Source organism: Entelurus aequoreus, linkage group LG14 (genome assembly GCF_033978785.1).
Source record: "Entelurus aequoreus isolate RoL-2023_Sb linkage group LG14, RoL_Eaeq_v1.1, whole genome shotgun sequence".
Classification (NCBI taxonomy): domain Eukaryota; kingdom Metazoa; phylum Chordata; class Actinopteri; order Syngnathiformes; family Syngnathidae; genus Entelurus; species Entelurus aequoreus.
The window spans coordinates 51,937,717-51,954,110 of record NC_084744.1 but is presented as its reverse complement, the minus strand read 5'-3'; the positions used below and the strand labels follow the sequence as shown (position 1 = coordinate 51,954,110).

The following is a 16,394-nucleotide window of genomic DNA, read 5'->3' as shown; positions in this document are numbered from 1 at the left end:
TCACAATGTATCGACTTTTTTCTCATAAAATTGGGAACAATTTCTCATATTTTTCTGTTTCTGTAATATTGCAATAATTTATCGTAAAATGATTACTTTTTTAATGTAAAATGATTACTTTTTAATGCAAAATGGTGCCATTTGTCATATAAAATTCTGACTTGTATCACATTTTTGCCAATTTTCTTGTTGTTCTTGTAAAATAGTGACATTTTTTGAGTAAACTCCGATTATTATTATATCGCCAACATTTTAAAATGTTCTTATAAAATTGTGACTTTTGAGTAAAATTACGACTGTTTTCATTAAATTGCCAAAATTCTAAGCCTTTCTTGTAAAATTGCGACTGTTATTGAGTAAAAATCCAACTTTCATCATGATATTGCACAAATGTTCAGTTTTTCTTGCATTGAGTAAAATTACGACTTTTATTATAATACTGGCAAAATTATAAGTTTTTCTTGAGAAATTGTGACCTTTTTCTTGTGAAATTCCAACTCATTTTTCACAACAAACTTTTTTTTATATTTGCATAGTATGTATATATTATTAATGTTGTAAATACACATTTTTAAATATCTAGAAAGGCTGGTCCTAAAGAGGAAGCCATTTTTCAGAGGTCTCAAGAAGGTCAGAAATGGTGACATTTGTCATACCAAATTCTGACTTATTTATCAAATTGACTGTGTCGGTTTTAAAAGTGCTCCCCCTCTGGTCAACATATGAAATAACAGGTGTTGTGTAAAAATTTGAAATGCTCCCCCTCTGGCCAACATATGTAATAACAAGTGTGTGTAAGAAATTGAAATGCGCCCCCTTTGGCCAAAATTAATTTAAAAATAATTAAAATATGTATATAGAGACATACTGTAATAACCTATTACATACAAAAACAATAAAAATTGAACTAAAAGCAGTTTTTTTATCACAATGTATTGACTTTTTTCTTATAAAATTGGGAACAATTTCTCATATTTTTCTGTTTCTGTAATATTGCAATCATTTCTCGTAAAATGATTACTTTTTTAATGTAAAATTATTTCTTTTTAATGCTAAATGGTGCCATTTGTCATATAACATTCTGACTTGTATCACATTTTTGCCAATTTTTTTGTTGTTCTTGTAAAATGGTGAATTTTCTGGAGTAAACTCCGATTATTATTATATCGCCAACATTTTAAAATGTTCTTATAAAATTGTGACTTTTGTCGAGTAAAATTACGACTCTTTTCATAAAATTGCCAAAATTCTAAGCTTTTCTTGTAAAATTGCGACTGTTATTGAGTAAAATTCCAACTTTCATCATGATTATGCACAAATGTTCAGTTTTTCTTGTAAAATTTTGACTTGCATTGAGTAAAATTACGACTTTTATTATAATACTGGCAAAATTATAAGTTTTTCTTGAGAAATTGTGACCTTTTTCTTGTGAAATTCCAACTCATTTTTCACAACAAACTTTTTTTATATTTGCATAGTATGTATATATTATTAATGTTGTAAATACACATCTTTAAATATCTAGAAAGGCTGGTCCTAAAGAGGTAGGCATTTTTTAGAGGTCCCAAGAAGGTCAGAAATACAATAATGTGTGTGTGTGAGAGTGTGTTTGTGTGTGTGTGTGTGTGTGTGTGTGTGTCAGTTACAGACTTGTAAATATAAATTCAGACTCTAACCCCTGAAGCAGTGTTTCTCCAACATTCTAAATTTCAAGGTACATCCTTAACTCTGACAGTGTATAAATAGAAGCAAATAGACCCAACACTGTCAGAGTTACAGACCTTGTAAATGTCAATTTAGACGGCCCTAAAGGAACCCACAGAGTCCCTAGAATCTTCTTTAAGAACCACTGTAAAACGGTATTCAATCAAACAGTGACCACAGTGCGGGGAGAGCGGCTTGAGGTATAAATCGAGGTTAAAACAAGCTAAATCGATCTTAAAAAAAAGGCCCGATTTATTCAACACATCAAGTCACTCAAGGTTTTTTAAGAAGTGACGACATACGAAGTGTGAGTTTCCGACTCGGTGATCGCACGGCGCCGACCTCTCGTTAAGCGGCGCCGGGTGGCCGTGCGCTAATTACATGTTAATTAGCTGCCACGTTGACCCAGCAGGATGACAAACGATGTCGAGCGCAAAGGTGAGCGTTTGTTCAAAAACGTCGGTGTGAGCGTTTTGCTTCGTCAAGAAGGTCAAAAGACACAATGACACGTGTTTGCCTCGTAGGAACATGAGAGTCGTGTGTACTTCCACATGTTTGATTGTGAAGCTGTAGATGCTGGGAGATCATCGGCTTCTTTATATTTTCTTGGATAAATGTCTGTCCGTTTAAATATTATTTAACATCCTTAGCTGGTGTTATTGACTCATTCTGTTCAGTGCTATACCGAGTTAGCTGTCCGAAGTTTGGCCCGTAGCTAATTTTTTAACAATTGTTAGCATTCTAATATCAGCATGCTAGCTTTTTTTGCTAATTTTGCAGGAAAACATCTCGGCGTCAAATATTTTAGTTGATGCATTTCAAACACATTTTTCATCTACACACATCAGAGTAATAGATTTTTGTACTCAACGCATGGTCCGCTTAACTTTTTAGCATGCTAACATTAACTTTTTTAGCATTTTCAGCAGGTATACACCTCGGTGGCATATATTTTGGTATTTCACAAATGCTGACTGCCAGCATGCGATTGTCCTATAATGTTCTATAAGTTGAAAGGAACATATAAAATGTTCACTTGAGACATATTGCCATCATAGTGCAGTCTACATGTATCTCTTATGTTTGACTGCCATCTACTTATCACTTATCATTACAATTTAATTTTCCTGAGGGAACTCTCCTGAAGGAATCAATAAAGTACTTAACCTTTTATAGTTTTATATTAATGTTTTATAGTTTTTATTGTATTAACCTTTTATAGTTTTTATGTTAATGTTGTATAGTTTTTATGTTATTAAAGTGTTATAGTTTGTATGTTGATGTTGTATACTTTTTATGTTATTAACCTTTTTATAGTTTTTATGTTATTAACCTATTATAGTTTTTATTTTAATGTTTTATAGTTTTTATGTTAATGTTGTATAGTTTTTATGATATTAAACTTTTAGAGTTTTTAAGGTAATGTTGTATACTTTTTATGTTATTAACCTTTTATAGTTTTATGTTAACCTTTTATAGTTTTTATGTTATTAACTTTTTATACTTTTTATGTTAACATTTTATAGTTTTTATGTTAATGTTGTATAGTTTTTATGCTATTAAACTTTTATAGTTTTTAAGTTAATGTTGTATACTTTTTATGTTATTAACCTTTTATAGTTTTATGTCAACCTTTTATAGTTTTTATGTTATTAACTTTTTATCGTTTGTTAACGTTATATAGTTTTTATGTTAATGTTGTATAGTTTTTATGCTATTAAACTTTTATAGTTTTTAAGTTAATGTTGTATACTTTTTATGTTATTAACCTTTTATAGTTTTTATGTTATTAACCTTTTATAGTTTTTATGTTAATGTTTTATAGTTTTTATGCTATTAAACTTTTATAGTTTTTAAGTTAATGTATACTTTTTATGTTATTAACCTTTTATAGTTTTTATGTTATTAACCTTTTATAGTTTTTATGTTATTAACCTTTTATAGTTTTTATGTTATTAACCTTTTATAGTTTTTATGTTAATGTTGTATAGTTTTTATGTTATCAAAGTTTTATAGTTTTCATGTTGTTCACGTTTTATAGTTTTTGTGTTAACGTTTGATAGTTTTTATGTTAGTAACTATTATTGGTTGAGCTTACCCACCTGGAAGCAATTTAATCTATCATGTACCAAATTAAATTGCTTCCAGGTGGGTAAGATCAACCAAACTTATTCCTTACATTAGGCGCACCGGGTTATAAGGCGCACTGTTGAATTTTGAGAAGAAAAAAGGGATTTTAAGTGCGCCTGAAGTCCGGAAAATACGGTATGTTAGTGTTTTCATAGCTACCTATTGTTCTATTTAACTCATTTCACTTTATCAAACCAATTTTAACATTCCACACGACTAAAGCATCCAACAATCAGATTCATATCCGATTAGGCTGATACTGAAGGCTCCAGTATCAATATCGGAAGAGGAAAAGGTGTATCGGGCCATGATTGATTTTACCAAAGTCGTACTAAAAGGTTTTGCTCGATTTTTGAGCGCCGTGTTCTATATTTTCAATGGAACATATAAAATGTCGGTGTTGTTTACTTGAGTCATATTGCCATCATAGTGCAGCCTACACTTATCTCTTATGTGTGACTGCCATGTACTGGTCACACTTATCATTACACCATGTGCCAAATAAAATAGCTTTGAGGTCGGTAAGCTCAACCAAACTTATTCCTTACATTAGGTGTTATAAGGCGCACTATCGAGTTATGAGAAAAAATAATAATTTTAAGTGCGCCTTATAGTCCGGAAAATACAGTACCTATATTGACCTATATTGTATTGTATTTTACCTTTTTTTTCCTAAAAAAAATACGGAGGCACATCACCAGCAGAAAAGGTTAAAAATGAAACTCCACCAGGTTGTTGTGCCTTATTTTGAGTTTGTTGTTGTTTCCTGTGTGTGGTGCTTTAGTTCCTGTCTTGCGCTGTTATTTTGGTGGCCCTTCCTGTTTTGTTGGTGTTCTCCTGTAGCAGCGTCACGCCTTCCTTTGAGTGCTATTGCTTTGTTTTCGCAATCAAGACAATTTAAGTTGTGCGTACGCCATACTTGCCAACCCCCCCGATTTTCCCGGGGGACTCCCGAATTTCAGTGCCCCTCCCGAAAATCTCCCGGGGCAGCCATTCTCCCGAATTTCTCCCGATTTCCACCCGAACAACAATATTTAGCGTCCTCTACAAACTGTCATCACGTCCGCTTTTCCTCCATACAAACAGCGTGCCGGCCCAGTTACATAATATATGCGGCTTTTACACACACATAAGTGAATGCAAGGCATACTTTGTCAACAGCCATACAGGTCACACTGAGGGTGGACGTATAAACAACTTTAACACTGTTACAAATATGCGCCACACTGTGAACCCACACCAAACAAGAATGACAAACACATTTCGGGAGAACATCCGCACCGTAACACAACATAAACACAACAGAACAAATACCCAGAACCTCTTGCAGCACTAACTCTTCCAGGACGCTACAATATACACCCCCCCCACCCCCAACCCCCCCATCTCCCGAATTTGGAGGTCTCAAGGTTGGCAAGTATGGCGTACCCTATCCTTCTTTGTGGGGACATTGTTGATTGTCATGTACATGTACTGATGTACTCTCTGCTCCACACGCTGTAAGTTTTTGCCGTCGTCCAGCATTCTGTTTTTGTTTTACTTTGTAGCCAGTTCAGTTTTGACTTTTCCTAGCGCAGGGGTCGGCAACCCAAAACGTTGAAAGAGCAATATTGGACCAAGAACACAAAAAACTAATCTGCTTGGAGCCGCAAAAAATACAATGAAGGCAACACATGACGTAAGTATCTATATTAGCTATAATAGCCTACTATCAAAATGACTGTGTCGCAGGCTGACACAAATCTTCGTTGACAGAAATGTTGAAATTTGATATTTATTCTACACATTTTTCCAACATTGGAAACCATGAGTAAATGAGAGGCTACTCAGAAGGTGAGATAACTCCTGGAAATTACCGGTCAAAGGTATAGATGTGTGTGTCCAAGTTAAAGGAAATGGCAGGCTGTCTTCTTTTTATAGATTTATTACAATCTTTGGCAAGAACGTTTGTAATGTTTGCTGTGGTCTGGAACAACATGACACACAAACAACTATCTGAAAAGTGTCATGATACATGCAAAACAATTATATATACGGATGTCCGATAATGGATTTTTGCCGATATTCCGATATTGTCCAACTCTTAATTGCCGATACCGATATCAACTGATACCGGTATATACAGTCGTGGAATTAACACATTATTATGCCTAATTTGGACAACCAGGTATGGTGAAGATAAGGTCCTTTTTAAAAAAAATTATGAAATAAAATAAGATAAATCAATTAAAAACATTTTCTTGAATTAAAAAAAAAAGTAAAACAATATAAAAACAGTTACATAGAAACTAGTAATGAATGAAAATGAGTAAAATTAGCTGTTAAAGGTTAGTACTATTAGTGGACCAGCAGCACGCACAATCATGTGTGCTTACGGACTGTATCCCTTGCAGACTGTATTGATATATATTGATATATAATGTAGGAACCAGAATATTAATAACAGAAAGAAACAACCCTTTTGTGTGAATGAGTGTAAATGGGGAAGGAGGTTTTTTGGGTTGGTGCACTAATTGTAAGTGTATCTTGTGTTTTTTATGTTGATTTAATAAAAAATAAAAATAAAAATAAAAAAACACCAATACCGATAATAAAAAAAACGATACCGATAATTTCCGATATTACATTTTAAAGCATTTATCGGCCGATAATATCGGCAGGCCGATATTATCGGACATCTCTAATTATATACAAAGAAGGTAAAAGTAAAGGATATTAAATGAGCTCAAAAATACCTACAAATGAGGCATAATGACGCAATATGTACATACAGCTAGCCTAAATAGCATGTTAGCATTGATTAGCTTGCAGTCATGCAGTGACCAAATATGCCTGATTAGCACTCCACACAAGTCAATAACATCAACAAAGCACACTTTTGTGCACAGTATAAAACGTTTGATGGACAAAATGAGACAAAAAAAGGACTGGAAGATTTTACATGCAAACAAACTGTTGCGTCACAGTCGACACCATGGTGAGTTCAAAAACCGCCGAAATTAAAAGGACAAAACAATGTTCACCAAATACTCTCAGTGGGCTCTCCAACAACTGGGAAGGTTTGTGTCATGTTTGTCCTCAAACAAAAAACGTACAAAAACAAAAAAATTATTTCCCCGCCCCCCATCTTTTTCCATTTTCAATCCTTTTTTAAAAATTCTCCAGGGAGCCACTAGGGCGGCGCTAAAGATCCTCATGCGGCTCAAGAGCCGCGGGTTGCTGATCCCCGTCCTAGCGGGACTTGCCTTTTGTTCATTTTTGGTTTAAGTGTTACATACCTTTTTACCTGTACGCTGCCTCCCGCTGTGCTCTGCGTATCGCAGACCTGGGCATTCTGCGGCCCGCGGGCCACATCCGGCCCTTTGTGCGTCCCTGTCCGGCCCGCGTGAGGCCAATCATAAATTACAAAATAAATTTAAAGAAGTATCTATGTCGAGTGTGCAATACAACGGTGCTGCTTTTGTTTTGAAAAGCGTTATTTGTATTACTTCCGTGTGGACGTATGCGCGTGCGGGATTGTGAGTGAATGTGAACAGCGGCAATCACAAATTACAAAATAAAGTTTAAAAAACATCTATGTCATGCGCGCAATACAACTGTGCTGCTTTTATTTTGAAAAGTGTTATTTATGGGCGTATGTCCGGGTGTAACCTGTGAGTGAAGGTGCATAGAGACAAGTGATGCACGGTTTACAGAGAAAAGTTGATGAGGAATGGCGTGTTTTCAACAAGACATGGACTGCCAAGCAACGTTCCCTCTAAGGTGCGCGCCTGCCCAATTGCGCATTGCTCAAGCGTCCTCTGCGTACAGCAAATATATGCCGCGCACCAAATCAAATCCCATCTGAATTCTAAACAAAATAAACACATTTATTCTGTATAATTTTGCAATGCAACTCTGAGTGACAGTGACAACAAGCGGCAATAACGGTGTTCGTCAACACCGTTCAATTATTGTAACGTCTATCGAGATGCTTCGAGGCCAGGAGTTATATCGATCTCTTTATTGAGCAAAACTGTTTATATTCGGCCATAACCACACCAAAAACATGAGTAAAACACTTCTATCTCGAAAAACTAGTCATTTTCTTCCGTACAAACCAGGCCAAAACCAACTTGTCATCTGTCACCAACACGCATACCACTAAGCCACTGGTGCGTTTATGGCCACACAAAAAGTCGGACAACTCAAACACCACACAAAGTTACACTATGACTCCTCAGTCATACGTGTGCTTATTTTACTGTCATTTATTATTAATGTTAATTTATTGATATTAATCATGGAATGCTGTTACTAGAGAAAGTTACAGGAATGCACACTTCATCCTGTGCGTACATTTCATTGTGCAACATGAGGATGTTTAAGGGGAACTAAATGTGATCTCTGAAAGGGGTACAAATGATTTCCAAAGCAGTGCTTTTGGTATAAAGTTAAGTTAGGTTAAATGAAAGTATTATTATCATTATTAATTATTATTATTATTATTATTATTATTTATCTTACGGTATATATAAAAAATAATATTGAGCAAAATTTAATTGAAATATTGTCGATGTGGCCCTCCAGCAGTGCTCGGGTTGCTCATAAAAATTAATTGCCCACCCCTGGCTTATCGGGATCACAACAAACCATCCTCGACGCGTTCCGACTTCTACATTTTTCTAATTATTGATTTTTAAAAAAATATTTTTTGGACCAATTAGGTGAAGTTGCATAATTTCCCACGACACACCAGACAATATCTCACGGCGGCACAGCGGTTGGAAAACACTGCCTTAACGTGCACAATGTATCAAAGTGGCCCCCGCGTCCTTCAAGCTTTATTCACGCGGCCCTCGCTGGACAAAGTTTGGACGCCCCTGCATCAGAGCGAGGAGCAGTCAAGTGTCTGCAGGGGAAATTGCCGTGCTTCATAATGAATAATGCATTTTGTCTTTGATAGAAATAAGCACACTTATTTGTGTTGTTTGGCATGTAAGTGGCGGAGATGACAAATAAATTACAGTGGGGGCCTTTTTTTTTGATTAGAGAGGGGAAAAAAAGCGCCCGGGTGAGACTTTGTGATGTTTGCCATCTCAAAGTGCAAAACTTCAATACAAGAAATTAGAATTGGATTATTTGGAGAGTGTGCAGGCGTCCATCTTCAGAGAACAACCTTTTATTTCCCGAAGTGTGTGTTAGATGAAGTAAAAGGTTAACGAGCGCTCTCACGCTGGAGTCTCGTCTTTGTATATGTGTCGCCAAATAACTGTCACTTTTACAAATTAGTTCAGGTCTGCAAACGCGACGCCCGGACTTCATTTTCCCTGGCATGTTTTTTTTCCAAGGCCTTTGTCCCCAAAGTGAGACGCCATCAATGAAAAACCTTTCACATCCTCTCACACCTTGATTGGCTGCACGCCGCCTGAGGTCACATGACCCCCCCTGGCCACATCCTGCATGCTCACTTTTACATGTTTAAGCCTTTTTGGATGCTTTTTAAATGGATTTTCATCTAAAATGTTAACACAACACTAAAATACGAACAAAAAAAGACATGAACCCTTATGTTATTAACCTTTTATAGTTTGTATGTTATTAACCTTTTATAGTTTTTTATCTTATTAACCTTTTATAGTTTTTATCTTATTAACCTTTTATAGTTTTGTTATTAACCTTTTATAGGTTTTATGTTACTAACCTTTTATAGTTCTTATGTTGTTAACATGTATAGTTTTTAACGTTTTATAGTTTTTAGGTTGTTAACATGTATAGTTTTTATGTTATTAACCTTTTATAGTTTTTATGTTATTAATCTTTTATAGTTTTATATTAATGTTGTATAGTTTTTATTTTATTAACCTTTTTATAGTTTTTATGTTAACCTTTTATAGTTGTTATGTTAATGTTGTATAGTTTTTATTTTATTAACCGTTTATAGTTTTTATGTTATTAACCTTTTATAGTTTTTATGTTAGTAACCTTTTATAGTTCTTATGTTGTTAACATGTATAGTTTTTACATTTTTAAGGTTTTATAGTTTTTATGTTGTTAACAAGTATAGTTTTTATGTTATTAACCTTTTATAGTTTTATATTAATGTTGTATAGTTTTTATGTTATTAACCTTTTATAGTTTTTATGTTAATGTTGTATAGTTTTTGTTATTAAAGATTTATAGTTTGTATGTTAATGTTGTATACTTTTTATGTTATTAACCTTTTATAGTTTGTATGTTTTAACCTTTTATAGTTTTTATGTTATTAACCTTTTATAGTTTTTATGTTAACCTTTTATAGTTTTTATGTTAATGTCGTATAGTTTTTATGTGATCAAAGTTGTGTAGTTTTCATCTTGTTCACGTTTTATAGTTTTTGTGTTAACGTTTGATAGTTTTTATGTTAGTAACTGTTATAGTGTTTATGCTGTTAACCTTTTATTATAGTTTGTATGTTCATGTTTTAGTTTTTATGTTTACTTTGTATAGTTTTCATGTTATTAACTTTTTATAGTTTTCATGTTATTAACGTTTTATAGTTTGTATGTTTACTTGTATATAGTTTTCATGTTATTAACATTTCACAGTTTTTATGTTATTAACCTTTTATAGTTGTGTTATTTACGTTTTATGTTAGTAACTATTGTAGTTTTCATGTTAACGTTTTATAGTTTTTGTGTTATTAACGTCTTATAGTTTTGTGTTAACGTTTTATAGTTTATGTTACTAACCTTTTACAGTTTTTATATCTTAATGTTTCACAGTTATGTTAACATTTTATAGTTTTTGTTACTAACCTTTTACAGTTTTTGTATCTTAATGTTTCATAGTTATGTTAACGTTTTATAGTTTACATGTTAAAGTTTTATAGTTTGTATGTTATTATTCTTTTATAGTTTTTATTTTATTAACCTTATATAGTTTGTATGTTAACGTTGTATAGTTCTTATGTTATTAACGTTTTAGAGTTTTTATGTTATTAACCTTTTATAGTTTTTATGCTATTAATCTTTTAGAGTTTTTATGTTAACGTTGTATAGTTCTTATGGTATTTACGTTTTATAGTTATGTTAACATGTTATAGTGTTAGAGTTTTTATGTTATAAACCTTGTATTAGTCATAGTTATTCCCCCTTACCTTGTCCAAAGCTCCTCCAACGTGTCACAATCGTTTGATTTTTTTTGTCCAACTGTTATAAGTTTTGTGTGTTATTAACATATTATTATTCATAAACAGCCTGCCCACCATTTGTTTGTACCGCAATGTTTTTGTCTGACTATTATAGTTTTTATACTATTATCGCTTCATAGTTTTCATGTTGTTAACATTTTGTCAATCATAGCCATCCTTGTCGAAATCTCCTCAAACTTGTCCTAAATGTTTGCGCTACGTTTGTGCTGCAATTTGAGTTTTTGTCTGTTATAATTGTTATTAACTGTTATATATGTTTTTAAAAATCTTATCAACGTTATATTAATCACAACCAGTCCCCTCCTTACCCCCACCTTGTCAAAATGTCCCCAAACTTATCCTATTTGTTTGTGCTGCAAAAATGTTTTGTCTAACTATTATAGTTGTCATGTTATAGGTCTAATTATGACTAATAGCATATTGATTACAAAAACCGTTAAGCCATAAAAAGCACAAACGAGTGGAACAAGTTTGGGGAGATTGTTACTGACTATGAAAACCATAAAACTTTAATAGAAAATATTTTTACAGTACAAACAAAGGACCGGCTGTGTTATTTTTAATATTTACAATGATAAGGGGGCCAACTTCACACAAGCGTATGTCAGCATTGGTGCTATAAAGTAGTGTTTTTCCACATTTTTTGAACCAAGGCACATTTTTTGCGTTGAAAAAAATCCATAGGCACACCACCAGCAGAAATCATTAAAAAACGAAACTCAGTTGACAGTAAAAAGTCCTTGTCGCAATTGTTGGATATGACTTTAAACCATAACCAACCATGCATCACTTTAGTTCTTGTCTCAAAGTAGGTGTACTGTCACCACCTGTCACATCACACCCTGACTTATTTGGAGTTTTTTGCTGTTTTCCTGTGTGTAGTGTTTTAGTTCTTGTCTTGCGCTCCTATTTTGGTGGCTTTTTCTCTTTTTTTGGTATTTTCCTGTAGCGGTTTCATGTCTCCCTTTAAACGATATTTCCCGCATCTACTTTGTTTTAGCAATCAAGAATATTTCAGTTGTTTTTATCCTTCTTTGTCATGTCTTGTGATCATGTCTAGTTTAGTTATGTTCTGTTTGGTTAAAACTCCACTAGTTCCTGTTTTTTACGCATCCTTGTTTGTTTTGTCACCATGACGACCATTAGTTTCACCCGTCCCACGTGTTGGACTCATGCACCTGTTTTCAATCATCACATGACTATTTAATCCTGTAGTTGCCAGGTAGTCTGATTATGCTCATTCCATGCCATAGTTCCATGCTCGTTCCATGCTTTTCCAAGTAAGTTTTTGTTTATTCATGTCACGTTTAGCGAGTCGTTTGTTTCTTGCCCATAGTCTACGTTAAGTGTAGTTTTTGTTCTTTAGCCAGTTTTCAGTCTCCGCCTTGTGCGCGCCTTTTGTTTACACTTTTGAGAGAAATCATTAAATGATGTATTTACCTTCACGCCATGTCCGGTCCAATTCTTATGCATCTCGGGAAAACAATCCACGCAGGAAACTGCACCACAGTCCAAGTCGTGACAGGGACAATGTCGATTGTCATGTCATGTTCGGATGTACTTTGTGGACGCCGTCTCTGCTCCACAGTAAGTCTTTGCTGTCGTCCAGCATTCTGTTTTTGTTTGCTTTGCAGCCAGTTCAGTTTTAGTTTTGTTCTGCATAGCCATTGTCAGGTTCAAACACTGATGACATCTTTTAAACAAGACAAGAGGCAAGTAATTAAACAGACAGAATTAAATTTGGATATTGAGTCGTCTGTACACTGTACCCTTGCACAGTATCTCAGCGCGCTCTCCCAAAACATTGCACGCCTCCTTCTTTTATTTTGGACCCCCCCCCCGCCCCCCGACAACATGGCCACCGCTGTTTCCAAAGGACAAATGTCGCAAAAATTTCACAGAAAAGGTCGTAAACAATTCACAGAAAATGTCAGTTCAAAGGTCAGTGGCCTAGTGGTTAAAGTGTCCGCCCTGAGATCGGTAGGTTGTGAGTTCAAACCCCGGCCGAGTCATACCAAAGACTATAAAAATGGGACCCATTACCTCCCTGCTTGACACTCAGCATCAAGGGTTGGATTTGGGGGTTAAATCACCAAAAAATGATTCCCGGGCGCGGCACCGCTGCTGCCCACTGCTCCCCTCACCTCCCAGGGGGTGAACAAGGGGATGGGTCAAATGCAGAGGACACATTTCACCACACCTAGTGTGTGTGACAATCATTGGTACTTTAACTTTAACTTTAACTTAAACCAGTTCAAAAAGGAGGTTCAAAAAGAGGTCGTTTGGAAATTGGGCAGATCCTGTCTTCTCTCCGCTTTGAAGTCCTTGGGTTAGAACAATATCTTTCTGTTGATTACCATACATGAAAGAACACCTTCATCTTGCTTTCCCCCCCTACACGGTGGAGTTTTACGAGCCTTACTCTTGGTAGGTTTCAAAGACAGCTTTTGTCTTCTCACCAGACCCTCAAATGCAACACAAAGTTGTTGTGATAATTTAGAAACAATTATTCTAACATCCTTCCCTAAGCTTCAATGCCTTTTCTTAGGGGCACTCAGCTTTGGTTTATTTTTGGTTTAAACACTAGACACCTTTTTACCTGCACACTGCCTCCCGCTGTTTCCGACATCTACAAAGCAATTAGCTACCTGCTGCCACCTACTGATATGGAAGAGTATTACACGGTTACTCAACAACAACACATCATTTGCAGACTATAATTACTGGTTTGCAAAACATATTTTTAACCCAAATAGGTGAAATTAGCTCATCTCCCATGCTATAAAGCAGGGGTCACCAACGCGGTGCCCGCGGGCACCAGGTAGCCCGTAAGGACCAGATGAGTAGCCCGCTGGCCTGTTCTAAAAATAGCTCAAATAGCAGCACTTACCAGTGAGCTGCCTCTATTTTTTAAATTGTATTTATTTACTAGCAAGCTGGTCTCGCTTTGCCCGACATTTTTAATTCTAAGAGAGACAAAACTCAAATAGAATTTGAAAATCCAAGAAAATATTTGAAAGACTTGGTCTTCACTTGTTTAAATAAATTCATTTATTTTTTTACTTTGCTTCTTATAACTTTCAGAAAGACAATTTTAGAGAAAAAAATACAACCTTAAAAATGATTTTAGGATTTTTAAACACATATACCTTTTTACCTTTTAAATTCCTTCCTCTTCTTTCCTGACAATTTAAATCAATGTTCAAGTAATTTTATTTTTTTTTATTGTAAAGAATAATAAATACATTTTAATTTGATTCTTCATTTTAGCTTCTGTTTTTTCGACGAAGAATATTTGTGAAATATTTCTTCAAACTTATTATGATTAAAATTCAAAAAAATGATTCTGGCAAATCTAGAAAATCTGTTGAATCAAATTTAAATCTTATTTCAAAGTCTTTTGAATTTCTTTTAAAATTTTTGTTGTGGAAAATCTAGAAGAAATACTGATTTGTCTTTGTTAGAAATATAGCTTGGTCCAATTTGTTATATATTCTAACAAAGTGCAGATTGTATTTTAACCTATTTAAAACATATCATCAAAATTCTAAAATGAATCTTAATCAGGAAAAATTACTAATGATGTTCCATAAATTCTTTTTTTAATTTTTTCAAAATGATTCAAATTAGCTAGTTTTTCTCTTCTTTTTTTTTCGGTTGAATTTTGAATTTTAAAGAGTCGAAATTGAAGATAAACTATGTTTCAAAATGTAATTGTCATTTTTTTCGTGTTTTCTCCTCTTTTAAACCGTTCAATTAAGTGTAAATATCATTCATTATTAATAATAACATAGAGTTAAAGGTAAATTGAGCAAATTGGCTATTTCTGGCAATTTATTTAAATGTGTATCAAACTGGTAGCCCTTCGCATTAATCACTACCCAAGAAGTAGCTCTTGGTTTCAAAAAGGTTGGTGACCCCTGATATAAAGGAACCGAGTTCTAGTGAGTCGGTTTAGCATCAGAGTGAGACCTCATTTCATCTCAGAGCGTGGACGACGACAACAATCGCCGCCATTTGTCACGCTGATGGCCGTTATATTTTTAACCTTTGCTATTTGTCAAGCCGATCCAAAACGCTGGCTTCCCCTCGCCAGGGGGAGGCCATTGATTCATGGTGCACGCTCCTTTCCCAACGCCGCATCCCGTCGCTCCCTCCCGAGATTCCGACGTCTTCCATCAAAGAGCAGATTTTTTTTCCCACCCGGCGTCCCCTCGGTTCCGTCGGCCCCCGTCCGTGCTACCCATTCATTTCCTCCATTTCCTGTCCCCGCCTCGTTAACCGTCCCCCCCCCCCCCCCCCGTGTGTTGCAGGACTTCGGGGATGATGGCTCGCTGTACATCACCAAGGTGACAACCATCCACATGGGGAACTACAGTTGCCATGCCTACGGCTACGAGGACCTCCGCCAGACGCACGTGCTGCAGGTCAACGGTCAGTAACAGCTGCAGAATGCTTGTGGTCCTCAGAATGTTGCAGATGAGATACGTGGTCGCCGTGGCGGCGCCCTGTGGAACGCCAATTTCCCAGGGGAGAAGCGATGGAAAACATGATCGTCTCCATGGCGGTCCTGATTGTCTTAAAAGACGTCTCGCATCCGAGCAGGCTTTATCAGTGCATGCTCAAAGACTAGATAGGACAGCTCGAATCTGAGGGAATGGTGCAGGATCCAAAGTATTCATCCTTGAAATGATAAAAAGAGGAAACATCTTTTGAGACGATCTGAACCGCATGGAGTACTGCACAAAGTACACTGTGTTTCCACCTGCCTTGACTCACATATGAACTTGAAGTGCCATCCCATTCCTAACCCATAGGGGTTAATATAATGTCGGGCCAACTTTTGCAGCTATTACAGCTTCAAGTCTTCTGGGAAGGCTGTCCACAAGGTTGCGGAGTGTGTTTATAGGAATTTTCTGCTTTGTGCACTGCAAAGTCCATAAAGACATGGATGACAGAGTCTGGTGTGGATGAACTTGACTGGCCTGCACAGAGTCCTGACCTCAACCCGATAGAACACCTTTGGGATGAATTAGAACGGTGACTGAGAGCCAGGCCTTCAGTGTGTGACCTCACCAATGCGCTTTTGGAAGAATGGTGGAAAATTCCTATAAACACACTATATATACACAGTATATTTATATATTTATATATATATATATATATATATATATATATATATATATATATATATATATATATATATATATATATATATATATATATATATACATATATATATATATATATACTGTGTATATACTGTGTATATATATATATATATATACATATATACTGTGTATATATATATATATACATATATACTGTGTATATATATATATATACATATATACTGTGTATATATATATATATATATATATATATATAT

General features: G+C 35.0%; 1 protein-coding gene across 2 annotated transcripts in view; it reads left to right on the top strand.

Annotated features, from left to right (window-relative positions):
- The window catches only part of fstl4 (follistatin-like 4), a 404,450-nt gene that overhangs the window by 347,295 nt on the left and 40,761 nt on the right, over nt 1-16,394 (top strand). For both annotated transcript variants that reach the window (XM_062070160.1, XM_062070161.1), the window contains one exon: nt 15,319-15,439. In XM_062070160.1, the coding sequence (XP_061926144.1) occupies nt 15,319-15,439 (121 nt within the window). The remainder of the gene's footprint in view (nt 1-15,318; nt 15,440-16,394) is intronic.